Source organism: Phoenix dactylifera, chromosome 8, assembly GCF_051530095.1.
Source record: "Phoenix dactylifera cultivar Ajwa chromosome 8, Ajwa_hap1_PhDact_Kaust_v1.1, whole genome shotgun sequence".
Lineage (NCBI taxonomy): Eukaryota > Viridiplantae > Streptophyta > Magnoliopsida > Arecales > Arecaceae > Phoenix > Phoenix dactylifera.
This window is the reverse complement of record NC_143197.1, coordinates 32,701,583-32,726,657: the sequence shown is the minus strand read 5'-3', so window position 1 is coordinate 32,726,657 and position 25,075 is coordinate 32,701,583. Positions and strand designations below refer to the sequence as shown.

General features: G+C 37.9%; 2 protein-coding genes across 12 annotated transcripts; one reads left to right on the top strand and one right to left on the bottom strand.

Moving 5' to 3' along the window:
- Positions 1 to 336: 336 nt before the first annotated feature.
- On the top strand, positions 337 to 14,536 carry LOC103704116 (uncharacterized). Of its 9 annotated transcripts, none has more exons than XR_003385048.3 (9): positions 337 to 853; positions 5,381 to 5,569; positions 5,661 to 5,810; positions 11,030 to 11,131; positions 11,214 to 11,284; positions 11,402 to 11,469; positions 13,580 to 13,717; positions 13,806 to 13,929; positions 14,264 to 14,489. XR_003385048.3 is itself a non-coding variant. In XM_008787272.6 (8 exons), the coding sequence occupies exons 1-8, from the start codon at positions 599 to 601 to the stop codon at positions 13,841 to 13,843; spliced, it is 1,011 nt and encodes a 336-aa protein (XP_008785494.3). In that variant the 5' UTR covers positions 337 to 598; the 3' UTR covers positions 13,844 to 14,536. The 9 variants fall into 9 exon arrangements, 3 of the variants coding, with proteins under 3 accessions (XP_008785494.3, XP_008785493.3, XP_026659254.3); XR_003385047.3 differs by having other exon boundaries at positions 14,259 to 14,489; XR_005511253.3 differs by lacking the exon at positions 14,264 to 14,489 and adding an exon at positions 14,057 to 14,208.
- A 2,613-nt stretch (positions 14,537 to 17,149) lies between these two features.
- DAR2 (DA1-related protein 2) lies at positions 17,150 to 24,632 on the bottom strand. 3 transcript variants are annotated; one of them, XM_088703713.2, is made up of 12 exons: positions 24,259 to 24,632; positions 23,164 to 23,315; positions 22,858 to 22,939; positions 22,578 to 22,698; positions 22,377 to 22,497; positions 22,165 to 22,248; positions 21,098 to 21,217; positions 20,769 to 20,981; positions 20,635 to 20,697; positions 20,425 to 20,540; positions 19,670 to 19,728; positions 17,150 to 17,662 (listed from the first exon to the last, which is right to left on the bottom strand). In XM_088703713.2, the coding sequence occupies exons 1-12, from the start codon at positions 24,305 to 24,307 to the stop codon at positions 17,334 to 17,336; spliced, it is 1,509 nt and encodes a 502-aa protein (XP_088559839.2). In that variant the 5' UTR covers positions 24,308 to 24,632; the 3' UTR covers positions 17,150 to 17,333. The 3 variants fall into 3 exon arrangements, with proteins under 3 accessions (XP_088559839.2, XP_088559841.2, XP_088559838.2); XM_088703715.2 differs by having other exon boundaries at positions 22,578 to 22,703; positions 24,259 to 24,490; XM_088703712.2 differs by lacking the exon at positions 24,259 to 24,632 and adding an exon at positions 23,989 to 24,168.
- Positions 24,633 to 25,075: the final 443 nt, after the last annotated feature.

Here is a 25,075-nt window from a genome sequence, read left to right as displayed (position 1 = left end):
GGGACTATTGTTCCAAAAGTGTTTGAAACCCATCCACCATCCATGGTAACTGGCCCACCGGTCAACCTGCCCCACTCCCATATTTCCGACTCCCACAGTTCACCCTGGGCCCGAGACCCCGAGTGCTCGCTGACGGTCACATCAAAAGACCAACAGTCCCGTCCACGAATCGTAATCTTCCACGTCATGCGGCTCAGAAAAGAGACTGCCCCCGAGATGGAACACCGCATCTTCCGGTCTTCAGGGATACTCTTCATCCTGACCGTGCAATCCGGGGAGCGTGATCACGATAGGCAACACACCCAAACAAAAACGCTAACTGAAAAGGAAAATAATAATTATAATAATTGGGAAGGGAAGGGAAGAGTCCCACTCGGACGCTGCATCCTTTCCAGCTTCGAATTCCTCGCCCAAAAACCTATATATGAAGCAAACGAAGACGACGACGCCAGACGCGCCGGACACCTTTCTAGGGTTTCTCTAGGATTTCCACTTCCATTTCGGCGATTCCAGGGGGCGAGTCCAATCCAAATCTGGAGCCGCTCCGCCTCGTTTCTAGGGTTTCCGAGGTCACAGCGGGAGGAGGACGAGATCGCAGATGCAGACGGACGCGCGGATGAGGGCGGTGGTGGAAGGCGGAGGGCAGAGGGCCCTCGCCGCCGCCCACGGAGTCGCCGTGGAGGGCGGGATCCGGCGGTACTCGGCCTCGCACCCCAACCAGCAGAGTGGGCAGCAGGCCCCTCAGCTTCAGCCGCAGATGGCGCCGGTGGCGAACCTCCTGGCCGGAGGCGTCGCCGGAGCGTTCAGCAAGACCTGCACGGCCCCACTTTCTCGTCTCACTATTCTATTTCAGGTCGGTCCCTCTCTTGCCCTCTCTTTCCACTTGTTGGAAGGAGCGTCTTTGAACCATGTGAAACTGCTCTTATTTTTCGGTGGAATTTGAATTCTTACAAATTCTTGAAGGCGGCGGTTCTTTTCTTTTCGGTGAAATTTGAATTCCTACAAATTCTTGAAAGCGGTGGTTCCATGTTTATTTTCCGTGGTTTTGTTGTTCGTTTTGTACCAAGAAAAGTTTTAAAGTGCGCAAATTTGAAGCAAGGTGGTGGAACAGGAGCGATGAAGACCGAAATACCCTGTTTCGGATGAAATTTCCGGCGATTTGCTGGCTCAAACCTAAGCAAAAGTCTACTCAAACACTAGGAAAGGAAGGGGAATAAGATGAGGAACATTTACCTCGGTCTGGCGAGGTTTTGGCAGCCCTTTCCGACAACGAATTGTGAGGAGGAGACTCGGAGAAGAAGAGCTTGAAATTGCGGTGATTCTCGGCAATTGGGGTGGAGGAAATCAAAGGGGGTGGAGAGTTAAATAGGCAAGATCCTAAAGTTCGGATCAAACTTGGATTGCCCTCGGTGAGTCGCTGACTTCGCCGAAATCGAAGAGGAAGAAGACTCCCAGCCGGGGTCTTCTTCCCCAACCCCCTCACATGCCGGATCGGGTTGGGTCTGGCCTATTCGAGCCGGCCCACAAGTTGGGCTAGTTGGAGTCGAGCTGGGCCTGGCCACTTCGAGCCGGCCCACGATCCCAAAATATCTGGTTATTGCATTCTCCCTCTTAAAATAATTTGGTCCTCGAAATTAATATACCTGAAGATTCAAAAAGCTGTGAATGTTTGACCTTCATTTCTTCCTCAAGCTCCCATGCAACCTCTGTTTTTGAATGATTATTCCATTGTACTTTGACAAAAGGAATGATTCGGTACCGTAATACATGATTTTTTCTGTCCACAATTTGGATCGAAAGCTCCTCGTAGGTCAAATCTTCACGTACACTCAACGGTTCATATTCTACCATAAGGAATGACTAAATCAAATTGAGAAGACATGGGTAAGCACTTCTCTAAGTACGGGCCAAAATTTGTGCATGCAAATTTGACCACCTGTTATAGTTTCTTGATGCAAAATGTCATGTTTTTTGAGTAATTACCAAAGTGAAACTATGTCTATAGATGAATTTTGTACCAATCATTAAGTTGAGAAAGATTTTAGTTCCTAATTTTCGTTGTACGATCAATATCAGGGAACATTGTTTAGCTTCATTTTGGGTAAGTATTTAGAATGTTTAGGACTAATTTTGTCAAGAAAAACCATTATGATTTTCTGTAAAACAAAGTATCGAAGAACATCTTCATATTTAGGCACACAGATAGTGCATGTCTAAGTCACAGGTCACAATACAATTAAGGCTTAACAAGGACAATAATGCATTTTGCTTAACTATGTGTTTCTTTTTTCCCCCCTTTTCTTGAGTGTGCTTCAACTGGGCTAGGTGGTTGGTTGCAAGTTTTAAACTTTAAATCATTTTTTTAAAGTCATCCTACTAATGTACTTGGGTGGGATTGTGGGAAACTTTTGTGGTTTCAGAGTTTGTTACCTTCTTAGAGGCATGACATAATTGATATCAAATTGAAATTGAGCACAACAATTTAGCATTTATGTATTCACCATTCCCTGTAAGGGTCCAAGGGTGTGTAGGTATTGTATTGTACCATATTGATGGCAGGCTTATATTGGTTCCAAACAAAAAAAACAAAATATCGCTAAAACGATATATGACTCTAAGACATGTTAAGGAACAATTTTCCTTTTTGAGATATAGCTTTTTTTTTTCTTGCAAAAATAGAGATGTTTTGAACCTCTGAACATCCTATTTAATTATATATTGCCAACTTTAGCATTTGAAGGCATTATTGACAAAGCATGCCTTAAATCCTGTAGTAAGCTATCTGAAGAACACTGAAAGTATCAACGAAATGTTGCACTCAAGTTCTACGGTAAAAGCTATAAGAATTCATATGATTTTCTATATACTAAGATTTTCTTTGAGGTAATGATCTACATTAATTAATGATGTCTTTGATTGGTAAAATATATGAAGAAAATGGGTACAAAATGCATCTATATCGATATGTATCTGCATGTTTATTAGTCTGGCATACTGAAATTGAGATTAATGTATGTTGGGATAGAGAGAATATTGTTACATTTATATGTGCACATACATACATGTATACATAGACATGCATGTATGTGCACATACATAGACGTACATGCATGTGCACATACATGTACATGTACATATATATATATATATATATATATATATATATATATATATATATATATATATATATATATATATATATATATATGCATAATATATCTCAATGATAGAGCATAATCCGTGATCAAGTGAAAAAGAAGTTGAAATGGGGGAATGCTCTTTTAAGTCTCGTAAAATAGATTTAAATGATGGTCCTTTCATATCATGTTATATGCTTGTATCATGATGTAGAATTGCCTACACAACACATAAGTGTGCATCTTATGCTTTAATATGAAAAATTTACAAGAAGTCAAAATTTTAGATCAAGTTTGCAGAGTATAAATTCATTAGAAACTATTTTGGTTTACTCCACATCTTAGCATTCATTTGGGATATCTTATGGCTGGTTGTGTATTTTTCATTGCCAGGGGGCCAAGTAAAGCAGAACTTGTACTAGCTGGCCCCTGACTAGCACAAGCGTGATATGTGATAAGTTAGATGTTGGACTTAAGAAGGTGGAGCAGCAAGGATGGAACCTTAAAAAGTATTCATTTGTGTAGGTGTTTGTGCTGGTACAAGCATACAGTTCAAATTTTACATTATTCTGGTTGACTCTATTGTATTATATTTTAAGTAATGCGATTTCAAAGTCATTACATGGGTAATTCACAGTGTTAGTTAATAATGACCAGGCAACAGATTCAATTTGTGTTGTAACTTGTAAGTAAGGTGTTGTTTATGAGTAAAGTTTGAGCTTAGATTAGTTATATGCGAGTTAGTTTATAATTAACACTTTGTTTGATTGTTTCTATGTTCTTTATGCACCCATGTAGTGGGAGTGAAAAATCAATTAGAAATAATAAAAGTGAACATATATTTTTATTTTTTCTGCCATGATGATGACCTTATGCTTAGAGGCAATGAATTTACCATCTCTCAGCAAGGACCTGAAACTGCCTACATTTAGCTGGTGATTTGTTAGGTGGTGAGATTTTTAATCAATTATTTGTTGTTATTCTATGCCTTCATAAAGTTCTTCCATAACTCCTATTACTAGATTTTTTTTGCCCATTAGAGTTAGGTCCTAGATTGAGTCCTCATACACATTCTTCATTATATAATTGGAGAATCTATATTTATACGATCCAGTTTGTGCTGTATCAAGACCTCAGACTTGCAGTTTCCTCTATTTCTAGCATCTAGCCATCGGTCCTTGACTTGATCATACAATCCCAAATGTTAAAATTTCTTAAGTTTCCCTCTTTAAGATTTAAAAAGAAAAATCTTATCTGAAGCATGTTGTACCTCCATGGAAGCATCTTATGTGAAGTTAAGGAAGCTCAGAACTCCTCATATCTGAATTTGTAAGACATAATAATTGAAGTCTCTGTTTTAAATCCTTTCATTTAAGGACCCAACGAATCTCTTTCCCATTACTCATTTGGCATGCATGACTACTAGTTGGAAAGTGAGCAAGTGAATAAAATACGATTTTAGCCCTCACTTCATTGTAGCTGGTATTTATGGGGATTCATATTCATGTTTTTTTAAATAAGTGAATTGTGGTGTTTATATTATAGGCGAATAACCGAATAACCATTCATTTCAACAAGCTTTACTAGTAGCTTTACCAGTTATTTGCAAGGCCAAGTTTGTAGCACATGGACTTTCTTGTTATGCTTTAAGAGTGTTGTGTGCTTGTTTGGGTAAATAATTAGCTCAAGATGTAAGCACAAGAACAGACTATAAACTATGTTCTTGACTCATGTTAAAGGGTCTTTTAGGTAGAGTTCTTTTTAGCAAGGGTCTTCTAGGTAGAGTTCTTTTTAGCTTTCTTTCTTGATTTTTATCAATGGCTAAGACTTAACTAACTGTTTGTTGGCTATGATACCTGGATCCTTCAGTTTACCTAACACTTGGACACGGATATTGGTATGGTATTCAGACAAGGGCTTGTAATATGTAATTCTTAGATATTGAAAGGACTCGACACTTAGATCTATTTAACAGAGAACTTGAGCAAAAGTACCTCATCGTATGGATGCTTTTTCCAGATGTGTCCTCATTTAAGGCTTTTGTGTGCTGCTGAACTGGTAACGTTCTGTTATCTAAGGTTGTCATGCCACTTTTTCTTCCTCATTTTCTTCATTTTCCTATCTGTTCTACAATGGTTTATCTATATTGGTTGGTGTCATAGAGAGGATCCTTCATTTTGGCTTCCATTTCTCACCTGTTCTCTCAGATCACCAACTGCTTTCCTGGCATCTTATTTCCTTAGGTGCAAGGCATGCATTCTAATGTTGCTACCCTAAGCAAGGCTAGTATATGGAGGGAGGCTTCACGCATTGTCTATGAAGAAGGTTTTAGAGCATTTTGGAAAGGAAATTTGGTCACTATTGCTCATCGGCTACCATATTCATCTATAAGCTTCTATGCTTATGAACACTACAAGCATGCAAGTATGAAGGTTTGTTGGAGAAATATGTTTTGGCCAGTCAGCTAGTTGGGTTTTATAATTTTTAAATGATATGTCTATATCAATTATTATTTTTTTGCAGTTACTACAATTGATTCCTGGGCTTGATAGGCATAAGGATTATATGGCTGCAGATGTATGTGTTCGGCTGTTAGGTGGTGCTTTGGCAGGTGTAACAGCTGCATCTATCACATACCCGTTGGACCTTGTGAGGACGCGTCTTGCTGCTCAGGTGATCTCACCATTATTATATCACATCATGCAGTAGAATTCCTATCTATTAATCTTATCTTCAGCAATCATATTTGAAAATTTGAATTCTTAATTTTTTTTCCCAGTGAATAAGTAGGAGAGAAAAAATGCATGATGGCTTCTCTTCAAGGTTTCAAATTCAAGGCTTTTTTTTAAAAAAATAAACCATCGCTAATATCTGTCGTTGCAAATGAAGCAGGATGTTTGCTAATTAGCTTATTTTCTTTTCTAGAAGGATCTGTAGTCTAGATATAACTTGGCACTGATAATAACTGTCCAGCTACTAAGAGCTGTCAGTTGTTTACTGTGGATGTTAGTTTGCATTTCTTACTGTCATAGGGCAATCACATAGACATTTTGGGATATACTTTGTGCAGATAGAATCATAGAAATGTGTATTTGCTTGAATGATGGGATTCCCTTGTATGCAGTTATCTTAATAAAGTCTATATTTGTATACTGAATAAATTCTCATGATTTGTTTATATGCTTATTTTTTATCATGTTAGAACTAAGTTCAATTGATATATTAAGAGATCATTCTTTTGGCTAGGTTTCTATATTTGATGCACTCTGACACTTTTATCTTCTGCATGAGTTGTGCCTATTTAATATGGTTATCCTATTTCCTTTTGAATTCATTCTTCAAGCTGTAAAATTTTGAAGTTTTATTTTGTTTCTGTAATAAAAAATATGAGAATCTGATGGTTTAAATTCCTAGCTATATAATTGATTGGTACGTGAAGCGAAGTTTGCATGCCTACTAACTTTGGTAATTCATTCACATTGATTGTGGGTCATGGTGATAAATCTTTCTTTCCCATTCATTTCTTCTGGTGTAACTTGTTTACTCATTTTAAATTGCATAAATTGTTTTGTCGTAGCTGTTCTGCCGTTTTCTTTAGGTCTTCCCTTGATAAGACTTGAAACCTATAAGTAGGGCTTTCTTTTGGTCATTGTTGCACATGCTGTACAGACTGGGGGTGAAGTCGAGTATCTAACTATTTCTCAGCTAGACATTGGGGACAAAAATCTTGATAAGCTTTGGCTAAGATGAGCCATTTGGGAAAAAATGGTATATAAATAAGCAAAATTGCTATCAATATTGTTAGGGTCATTCATAACATTGTAATACATTTGGAGTTCGCTGCTCAACAATGCGATTGAACTTTCTATCACTGTTTAAGTCTATGAAGCAAGGTCTGCTAGACCGGTACCAAGGCTCGTATTGACTGGTGATCGGTTTGGTATGATACCAGTATATATACTATACCGGCCTAATAGAGGGAGAGGGAGGAGAGAGAGGGGGGGAGAGAGGGAGATTGGGGTGGGGGCTTACATGGGCATCGATTGACATTGAAGAGGAGCAAGACGAGCTACCAAGCAAGCTAGACGAATAACCGAGCGAGCGCGATGAGAACACGAACACTCTCTCGAAGATTCAACCGCATGTGGTGGAGCTTCGAAGCTTCGATCATGGCGGAAGATGGGAGAGAGGGGGAGAGAGAGGAAGAGGGTCAGGGCCTTGGGGTGGGGGGCTACATGAGGTTTTTAAGGGACTGATCTGTCCCAACCATCCAAATTGTGCTGGTTCTTAATCAGTTCAGTTTGGTTTGTTACAACCCAAATTGCCCTACTCTGAATTGGTAGATTAATATTCTTGTAGAATCACAAAATATCAAAAGTCAAAAAAAAGAGAAATGTAAAAAAGTTAACTATGTACAACTCAAAAGAAAGGATGATGAGTCAAAGGAAGAATATCATCACCTACACTTTGCACTTCTACTTTGGCATGGGTTGTTATTCTTTCAAAAGTTATGTTAATAAAATATAGGACAACTATGAATTCATAGTTTACAAGTTTCTTATATGATGACTTGTGCTTACATTCCCTAAGCTAAGGATTCTTGTCGTGTGATATGTGGGTGGCGTTGGGTGACCCCAGTGGGATCACCAAGGTGATCTTCGATCACTAATGATTCTTATCCGAGGGTAATTTGATCGCGATGATCTAAGATCACCTCATTTGGCATGCTATATTCCAGTGACGAGAGATTCTCAGATATCCATGAGTAACTTGTTTGTTATTCCATAAAAATCCAAGATCACTAAACATGTAATACCAAAACTACCTCTGATATATTTTATAAACTTATATTTAGTAATCACATCAAATATATTATAATAAAATATTAATATATTTGCTAATATATTTATTATTAGTATGTTCCATAAAAATATATTTATGTCCTATAATTATTAATCCTATAAAGATATATTAATAATTATTAAAGAATTAATATTTTTATTTATTCTTATAATATATTATTTTTAATACTGATATTTATTTTGATTAAAAAAATAAGGCAAATAGAAGTAATGTATTAAATATTTTTATTATATAAATATAAAGTACAATTATATACTTCTACTATAATTTAAAATTATTATTGAATAGTAATTTGACAATAATATGATTAATAATAAGTAAAATATCTAATATCGATATAAAATAATATATATAATATTGATATAATATATTAATGGTATAGTTATATACCAATTTTTTTTGTTGGACCGACGGACATTTTTGTCCTCAAATTTCAGCCCAAGATCACTGTAGTGCAACCAAATGTTGTGATCTCATTATGTCCACCCGCATCACCCTTAATCTTGGAATGATCAACCCATACCAAACTCTCCCGTAGTTATTGAGTTATATCTGCTATGGCCGGCATATCGCATGCAACCGGCACTAGATGGTATGGCACTGATATGTGGTGAATAAGATTTGAGTGCTGTGGTCTGATATATAAAATAAAGAATTCCTTATGAAAAAATATGGCCGATATGTGGTGAATAAGATTTGAGTGCTGTGGTCTGATATATAAAATTAAGAATTCCTTATGAAAAAAAGCAAATCAACCAAGGAATCTCTACTACTGTATTTTATGTTGATTTTGGTGATAGTTATGGCAATAATATTTCTCATAAAAAGATAGTTATAAACTTATAATAATAGTTGAAATGTTGGTACTTTGTGCCATTAGTTACTTGATAGGTGATCATGGAATGTGGATGCTGAAGGGACCATATAGTGCTTAGGAAGAAGGTTCATGCCTAAGCAGATTCCATTGGAATATTAGAATAAAATTAAATGCTCTCTCATGCATGTGCACACAAATATGTATGTATATATACATAACTAGAAAATACAGATAAAGCATAAAAAATTGAAGGAAAAAAGGTCAAATTGAGAGAACTCCTTTTATTTATTTGAGGACCTATTTTAGTGCAATGTGACATATGAACCAGTAAAATCACAATATTCTTGAGGAAGTTATATGATGAGATAAATTTTCTGAGAGTTATATATTAATCATTAAAAAAGGCATGCATAATTATTGAAGTTGATAATACAAGACAGCTGCCAAATGATGAAAATTAATAAATGACAAGTTAACAAGTAAGTAAATTTATGACTCATAAGCTGTAATCAGTTTAAAGTTTATGGCTTCATCAAGACGTTTATGGGGGGTGATGAGGTGCATAATTAATATGGTCAATACCTAGGCCTACCTTAGTAAACTGGTACGAAAAAGTAGTCCAAGCCCATTAGTACTGCGCTGCCTATGCATGTGCAGGTTGCTTGATTGTTCACTAGGTGGTCAGTTGCATATAGGAGCTGTAATCATGCCCCAGGTAATGCATCCAAGGAACCACTCAAGTCCAGGTGGCTGCCTTTCAAGTTGTTCTTGGGCTTTCTGTGTTATGGTAATTTTTATGTTGTAGGTGGTCTGCTGCATATAGGAGCTTTTATTGTGCCCTAGGTAGTGCACCCAATGAACCACTTAAGTCCAGCCTTTTAGGTTTTTTCTGTTTTGGGTTTCTATATCATGGTGCACTTCGATCTCACAATTCCCATTACATTAATGTAACATTTAATACTCATGTTGGCCTTATCGTTGAAAATTATGAACTCATTATTCTCTTAATATCATTGCTTTGCTTGTTCTACATGCTTATATTTGTGCTTAAAAAGATACTTATTGATTGGTAGAGACTGGCGAAATAGGTTCAAGAAAGAGCAAAAAGGGTTGAGATCAAGAAAGTTTTACACTATTATAGCTTTTTTAACCGAAAGTTCAGAGAAATGTTTTCAAGTGCTTGAACAAAAAATGGTTTTACACATCCCTCATGACTCTGACAATTTGCTAGATTAGACAAAATATATATAAGTCCATCGAAGATCTATGCAAGGTTTTTAAAAACAGAGGTACTGATTATTTGGTGGGCGACCAAGATTGAGATGAGCAGAGGTCTTGGCTTTATTTTGGCTGAATATGAAAGGTTGAAAAATTTGAAAAGAGCTGAAATTTTATGACATCTCAGCCAATATTTTAGATGCAAGATATCAAAAATTGACATGGTATTTCCAAGATCGGCAGCTATTTTTAGGCACTGGTTTTGCAATCTATTCATTAAAAATCTATTTAAGTAATTAAAATATGTGATTGAGAGAATATCAGCCACGTATATCCACTGATGTCTCAGGATTTAGTGGTTGATGTTGGCCGAGATACCTTATATAAGATAACTTTTTTATAAGCATCCTAGAGTTTGCAGTATCTTGCATTGGAATACCTGTTTATAACTTCCAGTCCACTAAATGTGTGATATCCATTGTTCAAAAACTGTGATAACAACCTGTCTTCACAAAACTGTTATGATTTCACTTTTTAAAAGTACATTTTCCCATTACGTGACTTCGAAATGATGAACAGATATTTTAGGTATATCTGGCTTGTTCTTCCATGCATGGTATTAGTTGACCCACCTTTTCATTCATGCATTGATCCAACATTATCATACTATTTGATTGATTTAGTTGTTGGGTTAGGTGTTTGTATGAATACAGATTCTATTCTGAAGCATCTTGGAATAACCAATTTATTTATTCTAGAGTTTGCAATCCTCATTGATGATTGATATGGCAGATAAAACTTTGGCTTCACTTTTTTTAACACTCTAATTAGTCTAAATTTTCCTGATCTGTTAGGATTCTCTTCTCATTGCAATTACATTGTTGTTTTTACAAATATTGAAGTTTGTGTTCTTGCACTGTTACTTCCATTGTTTGCAGAACTTATCTAGACCAGGATTTGCAGCATAATTAACTTGAGATATGTAATTATGCAGACAAAAACCATGTATTACAGAGGCATTTCTCATGCACTCTGTGCCATCTACAGAGATGAGGGTATCAGAGGGTTATATAAAGGACTTGGAGCAACTTTGTTGGTAAGCTGTTCAGATCAATCCGTATTGAGGTCATGGTTCTTAAACTTTCATTCTGTTGGCATTGACCATTGGTAAGCTGCAGGGTGTTGGACCTAATATAGCGATCAGCTTCTCTGTGTATGAAACCTTGCGATCTCATTGGCAATTACAGAGGTGGTTTCCTTGTGCTTTGATTAAATAATTTTGGTGCTTCATATGCTGAGGAGACACTACTTTTTCACATTGTATGGTAAATTTTGATATGTGAATTTTTTTCCTGTAAAATGTCAGGCCCAATGATCCTGCTGTATTTGTTAGTTTGGCTTGTGGAAGTATTTCGGGCATTGCTTCATCAACAGGTAAGTGATTGACAACTTGATAACCAGAATCTAGGATTGCGCATATGGACACAGAGTTATATGAAAAAACTATAGATGAATGGAAGCTGATACTAGGATGAATCATAGCACTAATTGATCTAAAGAAGTTAAAAATCTACAACTAAACAATTTTGCAGAATTAAGTGAACAGACATAAATTGGTTGGTTTTGCCTCTTTTTCCCAACTGTATGCATCTCCTGCAATCCTTTATTTGAACTTGAACCTCTTTTTTTTCAGTGATAAGTTGCCTGGTATTTGCAGTTTAGCTGTCATGACTGATTGACACTTAATCAAATAATAAGAATTTTGAGTTAATCCTAATCTACTCTTGTGTTTGTATTTTGGATCAATTGCTAATAGTGAGAAAGGATAAAAATGGATAGGCACCAGAAAGACTAATTTGTATAGTGTGCACTGTCCAGTATCATGATTACTTGATATACTGGGAAAGTCAGTAATGAAGACAAAATACCAAAATCCTCGCATAAGTAATTATGATAAAAGTTGCTGCCCCAGGCCTATTAATTATGCCTAATTGCAATATAAGCTCCAAAAGTAGCTTGATCGTGAACTTTTTGGTCATTTATGCAAGTTGTTTTCTTTTTTAAAAAAAATTGAATATCATATAATTGGCTTAAGCAAATTTTCTTTAGCTCGCTTTTGTGTGAAGAGAATAGGCTACGGGAGCGTTCTTGCCTTTGAAGAAGAAAAATTGGGGGGACGAATAAGATGAGAGGAAAAGAAGAGAGGAGGCAGATGGGGAAGTGGTTGACAGAAAAGTTTTATATCCTTTGAGCTCTACCTCTTGACACGTGAAATAATGTGTCTCTAATAAGCAATATTCTTTGAGCTCAAGTTGTTCTCATACTGATTTCCAAAATAAGACATTTCAAAAGGACAAACTCATTGCATTAAGTATTTAAATCAACCTGAAAGCAGGTTGAACTTTGTCCAAAAATTTCAAGAGAGCTCTTATTGGTGATGTCATCTGTAAGTGTCCACCTTCTTTGCTGCAGTAGTTCTTTTTGGTAAGTATTTCATTAGTTTCCAATTCAGTTTGGAATTAGCACCGGCAGATATGATGTTAATGTTCGGGTGTTTTCTAAATGTGCATTTGCAATCTCCAGTCTCTACATGCACATGTAGACTCCAATTATTATTTTTGTATGCCATAGATTGGTGTTAACTCATGCATGATATGCTGGCATTATTTTTTGAGACACCTGTTTTTTGGAGTGACTTTCAGATTGCATTTATAATTCTTGACATGATCAATTATAGAATGAAACAAGTGATAATTATAGTAATCATCAAGGTCAGCGGAACTGTCCCGAATCGGTCGGTTCCGGTCATAAGGAGCCATCCCGGCGGCGGATCAGAATGATTCCGTTAACGGAAACGAGATCGGTTGCCGGAAGGGGAGAAGGAGAAGAGAGGAAAAGAGAGCGAGCGGGGGAGGGAGAGGGAGAGGAAGGAAGAGAAAGCCGGCTAGCGGAGAGCCGGCGAGCCACGCGGAGGGAGGGAGAGGGAGAGGGAGAGGAAGGAAGAGAAAGGGAGGTGGAGGCCGGCGAGCTGCGTAGAGGACGCTCCTCCGGGCTCTGCAGCCGAAAAACAATGAAACATGGGTCCGGCCTCTTTTTTTATTTCGTAATTTTTAAGTAAAGTCGACAAGTGATTTGCTGGCTTTACTTAAAGATTGCGAAATTTAAAAAAAAGAGGTCGGACCCTGCCGCGGAGCCTTTCTACGCCTCTTGCCTATGTTGCCAGCCTCCGACGGCCCTTCGTTGGCCTCCACCACCCCCCTCTCTCTCTCTCCCCCTTTCCTCTCTCTTCTCCTTTCCCGTTCGCCTTCTCCTCTGCCTCCTCTACTATATCGATACAAGCCCGGCACAGCATGGCGCGGGCCTGTACCAACCTGTGCCGCCGGGCAACCGGTCCAGGCTCCGGTACCGGCATAGCAAACCATGGTAATACTTCTAAGTTAGTATGCAAGATGGACCATATATCCAACTGATGATAGCCTTATATTTTTTGCTTGCTCAAATTTAGAGCACCTAAAGTGCTGATACATCTAAAATTGTTTTGCAGTTACATTCCCATTAGATCTTGTGAGGCGGCGAATGCAGTTGGAAGGGGCAGCTGGAAAGGTTCATGTCTACAACTCGGGGCTGTTTGGAACATTTAGGCACATAATCTATACTGAAGGATTTCGAGGATTGTACAGAGGTATCTTGCCTGAGTACTATAAAGTTGTCCCAGGTGTTGGCATTGTTTTCATGACTTACGAGATGCTGAAGTCATGCCTGTCTGGCAGAGATTCTGATGACTAGCATTGAGATCTTTCAGAGATGAAGTTTTGACCTCTGACATTGATGCACATTGTTAAGTTCTTAGAGATAAGGTAGAAAAGTTTCTAGTGTCCAAGGAATCACATGGTGGTAAGTTTTGCAATTGCTTCCATGAAAAAGTTTTTCATTCGTTATAATTTTTATAAAATTATATCTTCAACTCTATCCATGAGGCATTAAGTGTTATACATCTTCCAATTCTGCTAGCATTTTCCAGATCATGTACTTCTCAGTTTTGATTGATCTTTAAGGGAAAAAAAGATGATTGGGCTCTTTGGAGCCTACTTGTCTATTTGCTGTTGATGGAGGTCCAGCTGAGTTTCTTGTAAAAAGCATATGCGAGGTTTCGAGGATTATAACAATGACTTTTTAGAAAAAGTGATGGAGAATTTGTTTAACTAACAGAAGCAACTTGCCAGTTCAGGAAATTATTAATTCCAACATCAGGGAGGATGGGTGGTGAAAGATATCTATCAGCAAGTGACGTCATATGCATGGTGAAAACATCCCCAGAAGCTACTGCAAGATGTTGTTGGTGACTTGCTAGCTAAGGATCTCAGTTTTGAATTACCGCTGTGATCTTAGCTGATAAGTTTATTTTCTTTTAACTCATCGAAGACCATGGTCAATTTTCATGGTGTTTAAACAAATTCTTCTCTGCAATTAAATTTTATAAAATGTTGTCACTGGTTACCAACTTGATTGAGTAGGGGCCCACATTGATATGCTGATTGGTATAACTGTTTGCACAATCAAATGAAGCTGATTCTGGCGTTTGGATATATTAAACACACCGCTGGTTATGCATAGGGCATTCTTGTAATATCAGTGGGGCCTTAGCTCTTGTTGATAGAGGTTTTTGTTCAATCTGTTTCGGGACAGTTTAATGTGCTTCATCCTCAACTTGATCTGTAGAGAACAGGGGCAGGTGAAAGGAGCATCCTGTGTTTCTAGTCTATAAGTCGATTCATTAAAATTATATGAGAAGTATTGTAGTCATGAGTCTGATTGCTTGTGAAAGAATGGTGCTAGGTCCTGTGTGAACTGCTTTAGAAGGTTCTGTTTTGATGCTTCAAGAATCATGCGCTCATTCTTTCTTAGAAGATGCCACTCTTCGTGCCATCGAGTGAAAGCTTTTAGGCAGGTTGTTCAATTCCAAGCTTCACTCAGCTAATCAAAGCAACAAATCGTGTTACAGGCTGACTTGCTAATCTGTGGTCCATACAGAGGCCCACCACCATGACCATTACTAATCGGTGGCTCATAGTGGCCCACCATCATTACTAGAATTATCGCCTGTTTGTTTGTCCGTTTCAAATAAGCTAGGGTGTCAGCCAGTGATTGGTTGAGCAATTTAGTATAGGAAGAAAATATTGGGTGGTTCGTTGCTTCTGATTGCATTGTTTTCTATAAATTACCAATTTGAAGAGATGACACCGGTTGAGCATCCTATGACAACAGTTCTACTGATCAAATTTTAGAGAACAGAAAATCCTATTGAAGCAACTTCGATAGGGTGTGCTTTAACTTGAAAAATAATAGTAGTCGAACCTTCAACCGGAAGTGGAAGAATGCATCTTGAAAGTGGAACTGATGCAGTGCTGCCAGCTTCAGGATTGAAACACAGAAATAGTCATACACGAGCTTCAGCCTTAGTTGAGAGTACATTCATGGCCCTTTGTCCCCACTTGTTCTCAACAAGTTGTCTTTATCCATCCGCTCTAAACTATGCTATTGAGGAACCATCCATGTTGATGCAGAGAATTTCTTTTAGGAACCAGTAGACAGAACAAAGATAGAGAGGAAGGTTAAGGTCATACAGAAACCATGACCATTAACTGAAATCAGAAACCATGACGAGTAGAGCTACGATTATTGGTGTCAAGCCATCCAACCTTTCCGCCAATTTCTACCAAACTTAATGGAATTACTTGCTTATTCAAAACAATATGTAGATGCAGTTTGATGATATTTCCTCTTTACCACTGATTCCTGTTTTGTCAGGTGACTTGGTGCAAAATTAATGATGCAACCATCTAGAAAAAAAGCAGACGCATCTTGACACCAATTAAAGTTCGTGCTTTATGTTCATGGCCAGCATCCACTCTTGCATTTACAACTAACCGCAAGTATGAAAGGACTCCAGATTAGGAATAAAGAAGATAAACGAATAGATAAGATGAAACCATTAACTGCTCCGGACATGTATATCAAGCAAATTCAAGCAAACAGCAAGCATATTATTCTTTTTTATGCGGTGGTCCTGGCTGGAAGCAAGCATATTGTGTAGCTCACTAATAGACCAGTCACCAATAACTGTCGTACAGTGAGGGAGAGAATAAATTAGATCAACAAGAATGACACTGATGCAATTTTATGCTAGTTAAATCCATCAAATATAATTTGAGAGCTTTACTTCAATGCCAGCATCCACTTTGCTGCTAGATTTGATCACATCTAGACAACAGATTAGAGTGCATGACATGGACTAGGTACAAAATGATGAACAGTTGCACAAGCAGATAAATGAAGTGCATCAAACATATGAACTAAAAACCTCCAATAGAAAGAAGTTTTCTCTGAAAAAATGGTTATGAAACAATTATGGATTATTAACAGAGAAGTAAAGGAATTGAACTAGCCAATAATTTAAATAATATCAGTTAATAATATCCTTCATTACCAACATGATTGACATCGCTGGCTAAACCATTCAAAGATCAATCAAAACACCATTACCTTTTAGGCAGCAGTACATGATGTGAGTGCAACATGAAATTGAACATCTTGGTGTAGTGCCTCTAGTGATATTTAACGTTAACACTTCAGTTTTGCACGCAATTCACTTAAAAAGCAGCAGTGACAGAAGCCCATGTAAGGAGACAGCTACAGCATGCTAATTCTCCTGAAAGCAGGCTCCAGCCAACACAAAATGGTGCAACCAGCTAGCCTTGGTTATCAGGAAGCCGGCCCATCATACAATAAATCTGCGGACATGGAACATCCAGCATCCTAAACCACCTTCCTAGGAATTATAAGCAGTAAGCTCAAGTTTGACTAGAAGACATGACAGGTGAAGAACCTGGTATTGTAAGTTTGAAGTGTGTTTCATATTGCCTGTTAAACATAGTGATGCATGAGCGTTACTGTTTGCTTGCTCATGTACCTCATTTAATTGTCTGGTCTTTTATATCACTATGACTAATTTTTAGCCAGCAAGCGCCGACTTCCCATAAAGGCCTGCAATTGCCATATAGCACAGATGATCCCTATATATCTGCTATTATTTTCACAAATAATGCTGCTGGAATTTGAAGAAAATGATTTTATTGATGGTTGATCCAATACAAGTGCTTATTTACCTGAAATAGTAGTTGGTAAGTAGCCCCATAAAAAATTAAGGGGAGCTTGTCCAAGCTTCCATGACTAATTTTATCATCAAGACATAATATATCTCTGAAGGAATATATCTCCTTACAACAGAAGAAATGGCTTTACATCGGAAAGTTTCCTGTCCAGCGAATGTGATCTAAGGTGCAACGAAGCCCATACCTATTAACAGCATCATTAGCAGCTCTAAAACCCTCACCATAGGCAGATGAAGTGTCATGAGCAATCTGATGAATGAAAAAATCACCAAGCTTCTTCTCAGTATCAGATTTTCCTGCTTTCTTGGATGATGGAAATGAAGAGGATGAAGACGAAGGAAACGTAGATGAGGATGGCATGTTCCTTGACCCTGGCATAACCTCTGATTCAAGCCACATATGGGAGAGCACCTGGCAGATACCTTCCTCCACCTCAGGGCTTAGATTGCGGTAGCCTAAATTGGTGAAAGGAAATTTAACTCCAGTATTGAAACTTGAAGCACCAAGCAAATAATAAAACAAAAATCAAACTCTGTGTGTGTGTGTGTGTGTGAGTGAGTGAGAGAGAGAGAGAGAACCAAGGAAGACTTGGATAAACTTGGTAAAATCAATATGATGGGAATTAATAACAAAGTAGAATTCCATGGAGCTCACACAGTTTATTGTTCACATATATGTTTATACAAGGATTTTGTCAAACCCCATGAGTCTTCATCTTACAACTGCTAACTGCATAGAAAGATAATGACAGTGGATAAATGTTGCAAAGAATGTTGTGATGGAAGAGGCATAGGTGGTAAATGGGTGTTGAAGGGAAAGTGATGGAGGTTATTAGAGCTACTTCTAAGGTAGGACTGCAACCAGATCCATTTAACCAGCAAGCTAACGCAAACTCAACGAAGTTAGAGCCAATCATGAATATATGTCTCGAAGCATTATGTTAAAATGAACAAAAGTAAAGAATCAAGACATGAGGTGGGTGGAAGAGAGGATTTTACGAACGCCACCAGATGACCTATATAACCTTTCCTCATTCCAATCAGTTGTAAAAAAATAAGGGTACCACTTTAATTTAAACAAGCAATTGATGTACCTAAAAAGGCCAACACTATAGGCATATGATGAGACACTTCCTTATATTAAATTATGTTAATTATATTGTACCTAACAAAAATCCCCTCCACATGCATGCGCATACAAGCACACATGCACGCCTACACATGCACATAAACACATGCATGCAAGCATGAGGATATATAGGGATCATGTAAGCCCAATCTAACTGGACCTTAAAGTTCAGATGACCCAATCCAACCCATTCACAACTGGCCCTTTTGCTTCTTTTTTTTTTTTTTTGTTATTGCCAAGGGGATAGTTTCCCAACTTATTAGGCATTGAACAATGTTCCTTTTGAAGGACTCAGATAAAAAGTTTTTGCTACCACTTATTCTACATGAAGAGGAGACCACATGCTGGGGCAACCAGATGAGCTTTCAGGTTTGGTCAAACTTCAGGAAGGGTTTAGCTGAAAGCTTAGGTTAGAAGTGGTATGACTTGAGTCCACGTCCCATGCCATTCATTAGTTGTTACTTATGACTCAGTGTTATTGAACTTGTTAGTTTCTAGGGCACCAAATCATGTAAAATCGCTTAATAGTAACCATTTTTAGCATCTACAAGCAATATCAGAAGAAAATCATGACTGCATAGTCACACCCAGTCATTTCCTAACAGCTCTAGGTTTTGAGTGTGAACGAAGCTTGACTTCTTAGCAAAAAATACTAATAGTGAATTTAGCCCAAGATTGGGCCAAGTTTCGAGCTTGGGTGCCGGGCCAAAAGTCGGCCTCAAGCTTCGAGTTGAGCCCTGGCCGAGGGCAAGCAACAGTCCAAGCTTAGCTCAGAATTTATCTGAGCCCTTTTTTTAGGCCCAAGCCTAACCCAAGCAATATTGGGCCTAACCCAGAGACCCAACTTGAAGCCCGCCCGGTCCAATGGGCCTCAAGCCAGCCCGGGCCCATTACCAGCACTACTTCTTAGTTTGACATGGCTTAAGTCGAAAATGGACATATATAAGCCTCATCTAAGCTTGTAGTCCAGGTTTGGGCCCATGGTCAAGAGCTTCCAGCCAAGTATGGCAAATCATGGCAACACCTTAGGCTTAGCAGGTTGCAACCCCAACAGACAAGTAACCAAACAAAAGCTTGAAAAGATACTGACAAGTAATAATGAGATGAAGGGCCAAAGGTAAAGAGCTCCCTTTGACTTTACTAGCTACATTATATCAGTCTCTGTTAAACATCCCTTCATCAGCAGTAACAAGTGCATAAAATCTTAATTTACAAAACAAGCAACAGAGTTTTGTAATAAGAGACTATGATTCAGAGAAAAGTTATAATAATCTTTCTCGGATTGACAACAAAAGATGTACCCTAATGAGAATCTGAAAAGCAGTGCAATATACCTTTGAGGCGTAACCATGCATGCATCAATTCATGAGCAAGGATAGAACCTGTTAATAGCCTGCATTAATAACCAGAAAAGACTTTTATAAGTCATGGGAAAGCTACAGGAACTTGTGGTGTATGAGCATGTTGCTGGCTATAGGGAGCGGGTTGTTATTCTCATAGTTCACTAGAAGTTGACACATCAGAACCTTTAATTAAATCTTTTCGATGCATAAAAAATTGATTCGATGCAAAACTCAAAATGTGCATCCGTGGCATAAAAACTAGAATTGCTTTCTTAATAATTACAATATAGAGGGGCATGTGTGTTCACAGGCGTGATTGTGTGCATTTGCACTTGTGCATTTCTACCTGTTGTAATATAAACTTTTATCAGATAACATGGTTCAAATATTTCAAAAAATCTCAACTGGTTGAATGAATAAAATTTATATGATCTAACCAAGGTATCCCAAATTTTCGCTTTAGACACCTAAAAAGTTGTAGGTTCCTCCATGCACAAAAGCATAAGTAGCATACCAGATTCAGTTAAGCACTTTTGTTGTCCTGACCAAAAATATGCTATAATAAGTTAAAGAAAAATGCAATTGTAAATCAGACGAAAGGTAATAAGATGTATAATGCTGCAACCAGATTCAAGCATGTTAGGAAAACCAGATCATGGCACTCAAAACATCAATCTAATTGGATCACACCAATGTATTTACAAATGTAAACGCTGGAGTATAACATGGCATTGGATGAAACTGACCTGGGAAGACCATATAAAACAAGAATTGCTGTGACCTCACATTTACGAGTCAACTTCTGTGGATGAGTTCTCATGCCAAATATTTGATTTCCCCCAATCTTTGGCCTCTTATGTATCTATATTAACAAGATAGAAAAATAAAGATATGCTTTTTATATATCTGAGAATAAAAATTGTGGTGATAAAGATGGCAAGACAGAAATTCTTTACACTGCTAACTGTCTGCTCCTCAGAAAGGCATAAGCCCCTTGTCTCAGGCATGTGATAATGACCCTAATAACACAACAATTTCAGAGAACACTCTCAAGATTAAGCATGTAAAACCACCGCAAAGTAAAACTCACATCCTTCTCCCCTTCCATGGCTTCATTAAGTGCTTGCCTTTCAACCAGAAGCATTGGAATCTGTTGATCTATTTTCATATTCATTCCTTCATAATAGTCTCTGATAGAATGGTATAGAGATTGACAATCACCAGTATCCATGATAGCAGAATCCAGACATTCTAGGCATAAGTTGCGCCCATCTCCTAGAGAAATGTATTTCATACCCCTTGACTTTGATATTAACCAAAGAAAAAGAAAATCAATGTAGAGTCAGGTCCACCCTGAATCCTATTGGCAAAAAGAAAACGACAAATAGGTACTTCCACTTAAACAATAATATTGCATACCTCCATCCGCTCACAACTACAACAACGAGGTGTTTTGTCATGTTCATGTGAAGGACAATATTTTTGGCCCCAAAATGGGTGAGCTCTATACTCAATTAAACCAGCCATGTTCGTTGGAATCTGTAAAAATAGATAATAGAGAATGGTTGTTCATGCCAATTATGATTTCGATTATTGATATCTGTGGCAGCTTTATTCTTCCTCATCTTTGAAATAGAAGCAGGAGAACCAGCATTAATCAATCAAAAGGGGGAAAGCATGCAGCTTCTAAATGATAAGACACATACTACATACAAATAGCAATTGTTGTTAAGATTTTTTTTTTTTTTGCAAAACAAAAAAATCGACATCTTCTGTGTTTTCACCAGCAACTTTTAGGGGGATCATGCCTATAGTATCGGAATAGTAAGACCATGATAGCAATCATGACTAGCTGTTTGCATTTTAGCTTTAGGGTCTTACTTCACTCCCAAGGCCCATCCAATGGAAGCCCACTGAAATGGTTTTAAAATAACCAACCATACCTTCGAAAGACAAACCTAGAAATTAGAAAAGAAGAAACAAATTGCATGCAGTAGTTTGATAGTTTGCTTTCTTCAAAAATTGTCGATCAGAAAAATGCCATGTATGTAGGTAAGTGATGTATAAATCTAGAGGCCACAGTGAGAATGGATATGATGCATGATGGTATTAAGATGGTAATAACTTATATTACCATATAATGCATGGTTAGCTGGAAACACGAAGCATAAAAGGCCTGAAAGAAAATTATTTATAGAAGTCATTGATGAAGAGCAGCAGCAGAGGATACAAAGAAGATAAAGCAGACCAGAATGAGATTAGTTTATGCAATGAGTTAATCCCAATGTAACCTGATAAACAAATATTTAAACTTAATATGTATTAAATAGCAGATTAATACAAAAACACACTACTTCAATGAGAAAGTTTAGTTTCAATGATGGCCTGTTAACTGAAGCACTGGTAACAAGGTAGAAGCATTAATTAACAAAATTATCTTATAATAAGTGATTATCTGCAAATATACAGGAACTAAATGTTCTTACAAATTCATGGCAGACATCACATTTTGGATGATGCGACTCCTTATAGCATGCCTTGTGGTATGGCAAATTCCCTGACAAAGAAAACTGAAGCAATTGCTACATTTAAAATCTGCTGCGCTACAAAATCCTCTAAGATAGGCACTTTGCCAGTAGAATTCTTCAGAAAAGAAACAAAAACTAAACAAAATTATATGACCATAAAAATTGCATACCTCAGTTTCATGGATAGGCCGTCTACAAGCATGACAGCAAAAGCATTGAGGGTGCCAGAAGGTTCCCATGCAGCTTAAGTAACGGCCATAGCCTATTTCCTGGTTACAACCTCCACAAACTCTGCAGGGTTTGAAGCAATGGTGGAACTTTGGGTGCCCTTTAGCAAGATATTGTATGGACTAAAAAATGCAGATACGAACCTATATTCTCTAGGTAAATACTGGATTGGGGCGTATGGCTGAAAGGAAGACATATTCAAACTCTCTTGTAGGGCTCTTGCAAGTTCTTCATCATTATTGCCCATTCCATTGTATCCTGAAGCTGTCCTACAAATTTGTTATGTTATGGAGAAGATTCTGAAATGCAAGTTATATTTTTAAAAGTGAAAGAAAAAGCTGAATTAATGCAAATAGTTTAGTGAAGAGAAAAACACGATGCTAAGCGAGCTCATAATTTAAATTTCAAATAATCCAAACTTACATTTCCGTTTCTTAGCATCCTCTGCAAGAGAAATTGCAATTGCACGATCCAATTCCTCATTCTCAGCTTTAGGTTGATCATCCTGACAATAAGTTATGCAACACAATCTCATGCAACAACATGAAAGAGGGAAATACAAAATTTAACAACATATCCCCTATTGGCATGTTATTAACAAGGAGCAGTCAGTTAATGAACATGCTACTGGCTTCAAAACCCAGCTAATGCCCTATTCATATGAGATGACAATATGGAATAGCTGGGGGCAGTCTAACATAGAAAATCTGAAGGATATGAGCATATTACCGTTGATCTAACTGGCTCGTGCCAAAATATGTTCTCCCCGAGAGCTCGTGGATGCTGTCCATTTGATGCTCCACGACTCGTTCCCTTAAAAATCTTGCACAGCCACTTCATGAAGCGGGATTTTCTTTCGCTGTATGATGGAGCTGTGTGCCCTGGTAGCATAAATGAGGTCGGTATGAAAGAAAAATTAGGAATTTAACTGAAGGATTGAATGGAGAGAGTGCAACATACTGTGTGATCAACCTCCTAAGAATTACTTAAACTTTTTTTTAAAAAAAAAAAGCAGGTAGTTCTACATTTTGAAGACAGCCCTAGTGAGGAAAGAGCACTTATTAAATAGTTCTACATTTGAAAAGGGAAACACATTAAGAAAATTAGAATGGAAAATGAAGTTGATCGAGATTGTAGTTATGAACATATTTATGATGAATTCCAAGAAATGTCCATATGTCAATATAATCTTTTTTTACGGAAAAAACCTAAAATATAATCTAATTATGCATTGTCTCTTTACTTGAATCACCGTGCAATCTTTCTTGGTGACGTCATGAGTGTCATGAGAAATAATAGCAAACGTGGCCTATCAATACTACCCTAATGAATGACAAGCACTAAAAATTTTCAGACAAAATCCCTGATCGAGAAAGAATTCAAGAACATCAAAAAGAAAAAAGAAAAATAATTATTTTTACGGGCGGAGGTAGGGTTATGAATGTATTCATGATCAATGCAAAATAAACATATAAGGGGAACGTATATAAAGATTGTAGTCACGAACGTATGCACGATCCAACCCTAAAAAAAAGTTCAGACTGCTCTCTTAACTTGAACCCCCTCGCAAGCAAACTCGGGTAGTGTCATGAGAAACAGTAGCGAACATAGACCATCAGTTTTATCATAAGCGTTCTTGCCCTGTATTCTCGTAGCACTCGTCCAGAACAAGAACCCCCAACAGACATAATCGAAGATGGAAATTTTCAAAACAGATTACTAGTTTTCCATCGAACGAACGTCAAAACCCTGAAAATCAACAAATCGAGGAAACCTTCGGAGAGTTGAAGAACACAAAGAAAGCAGAGATTGGGTTTGGAGTACCGTAGATGCAGGGCTGGGAGAGAAAGGTGGAGTCGGAGGGGGAAGCCATCGAAGTCGAGAGCGGCGCTGCAGCGAGGAAAAGGGGTTTTGATGATGAACAGGAAAAGAAAGACGAGGGGGAGATGATGGCAGGTGGGGAAAGAAAAGAGAGGTGGAGATGGAAAGGAAGGGATCGGGACAGATAGAGAAAAAAGCCACCGCAGCAGCAGCGGCCGCCCAACGAGGTGGAGGCATCTCGAAAAGCTACAGAAGAAGATTAACTTATAAGGCGAGATAGAGAATATGTGAAGGGGGAGACGAGGAAGGAAGAGATTCTTCTCTCCAATGGAAGAGAGAGAGAGAGATGCGGGAACGACACGCATGGAAGGGGCGGAGGGAATTTTGTACGGGAATTGGGTTATATCTTTCGCGCGAAAGAATGATTCGCGTTCTTTCGCGATGTCAACCGTTGGATCGCGCAATAACGGCCGCAGACAGAGAGAAAAAAATAATTAGACTGCTTTAAAATTTGTGACATACGCGATCCAACGGTAAAAGGATCGACCATTCTTTCGAGCCAAAGATACAACCCGAACCCATTTGGTAAAGGTTGGACAAGGCTAATGCGGGTCGGTGTAGAATATTAAAGCATTCTTATTCCGCTCCGCTGAGCTGTGGGAATATGAATCGTTGAGGAGATGGAAGGGCAAAAGGTGTGGCCAACAAAAATAATAATCAAACATTGTTTCTTTTTTATATTTGCGTCAATATTGAAAAGTAGATGGAACCACGAAGAAATAAAATCTTGCAAGCAAGCTGATTGGTGGTGTCTTGTATT

Excerpts from the sequence above, each read along its gene's own strand:
- LOC103704116 (XM_008787271.6), top strand. The coding sequence starts at position 599 with ATGCAGACGGACGCGCGGATGAGGGCGGTGGTGGAAGGCGGAGGGCAG. Across the intron at positions 11,132-11,213 it reads GACTTGGAGCAACTTTGTTG|GGTGTTGGACCTAATATAGC; the intron begins GTAAGCTGTTCA and ends GGTAAGCTGCAG. Across the intron at positions 11,470-13,579 it reads GGGCATTGCTTCATCAACAG|TTACATTCCCATTAGATCTT; the intron begins GTAAGTGATTGA and ends ATTGTTTTGCAG.
- DAR2 (XM_088703712.2), bottom strand. The coding sequence starts at position 24,043 with ATGTTCGCTACTGTTTCTCATGACACTACCCGAGTTTGCTTGCGAGGG. Across the intron at positions 22,699-22,857 it reads GGATGCTAAGAAACGGAAAT|CTTCAGGATACAATGGAATG; the intron begins GTAAGTTTGGAT and ends TTTGTAGGACAG. Across the intron at positions 19,729-20,424 it reads GTTTTATATGGTCTTCCCAG|GCTATTAACAGGTTCTATCC; the intron begins GTCAGTTTCATC and ends TTATTAATGCAG.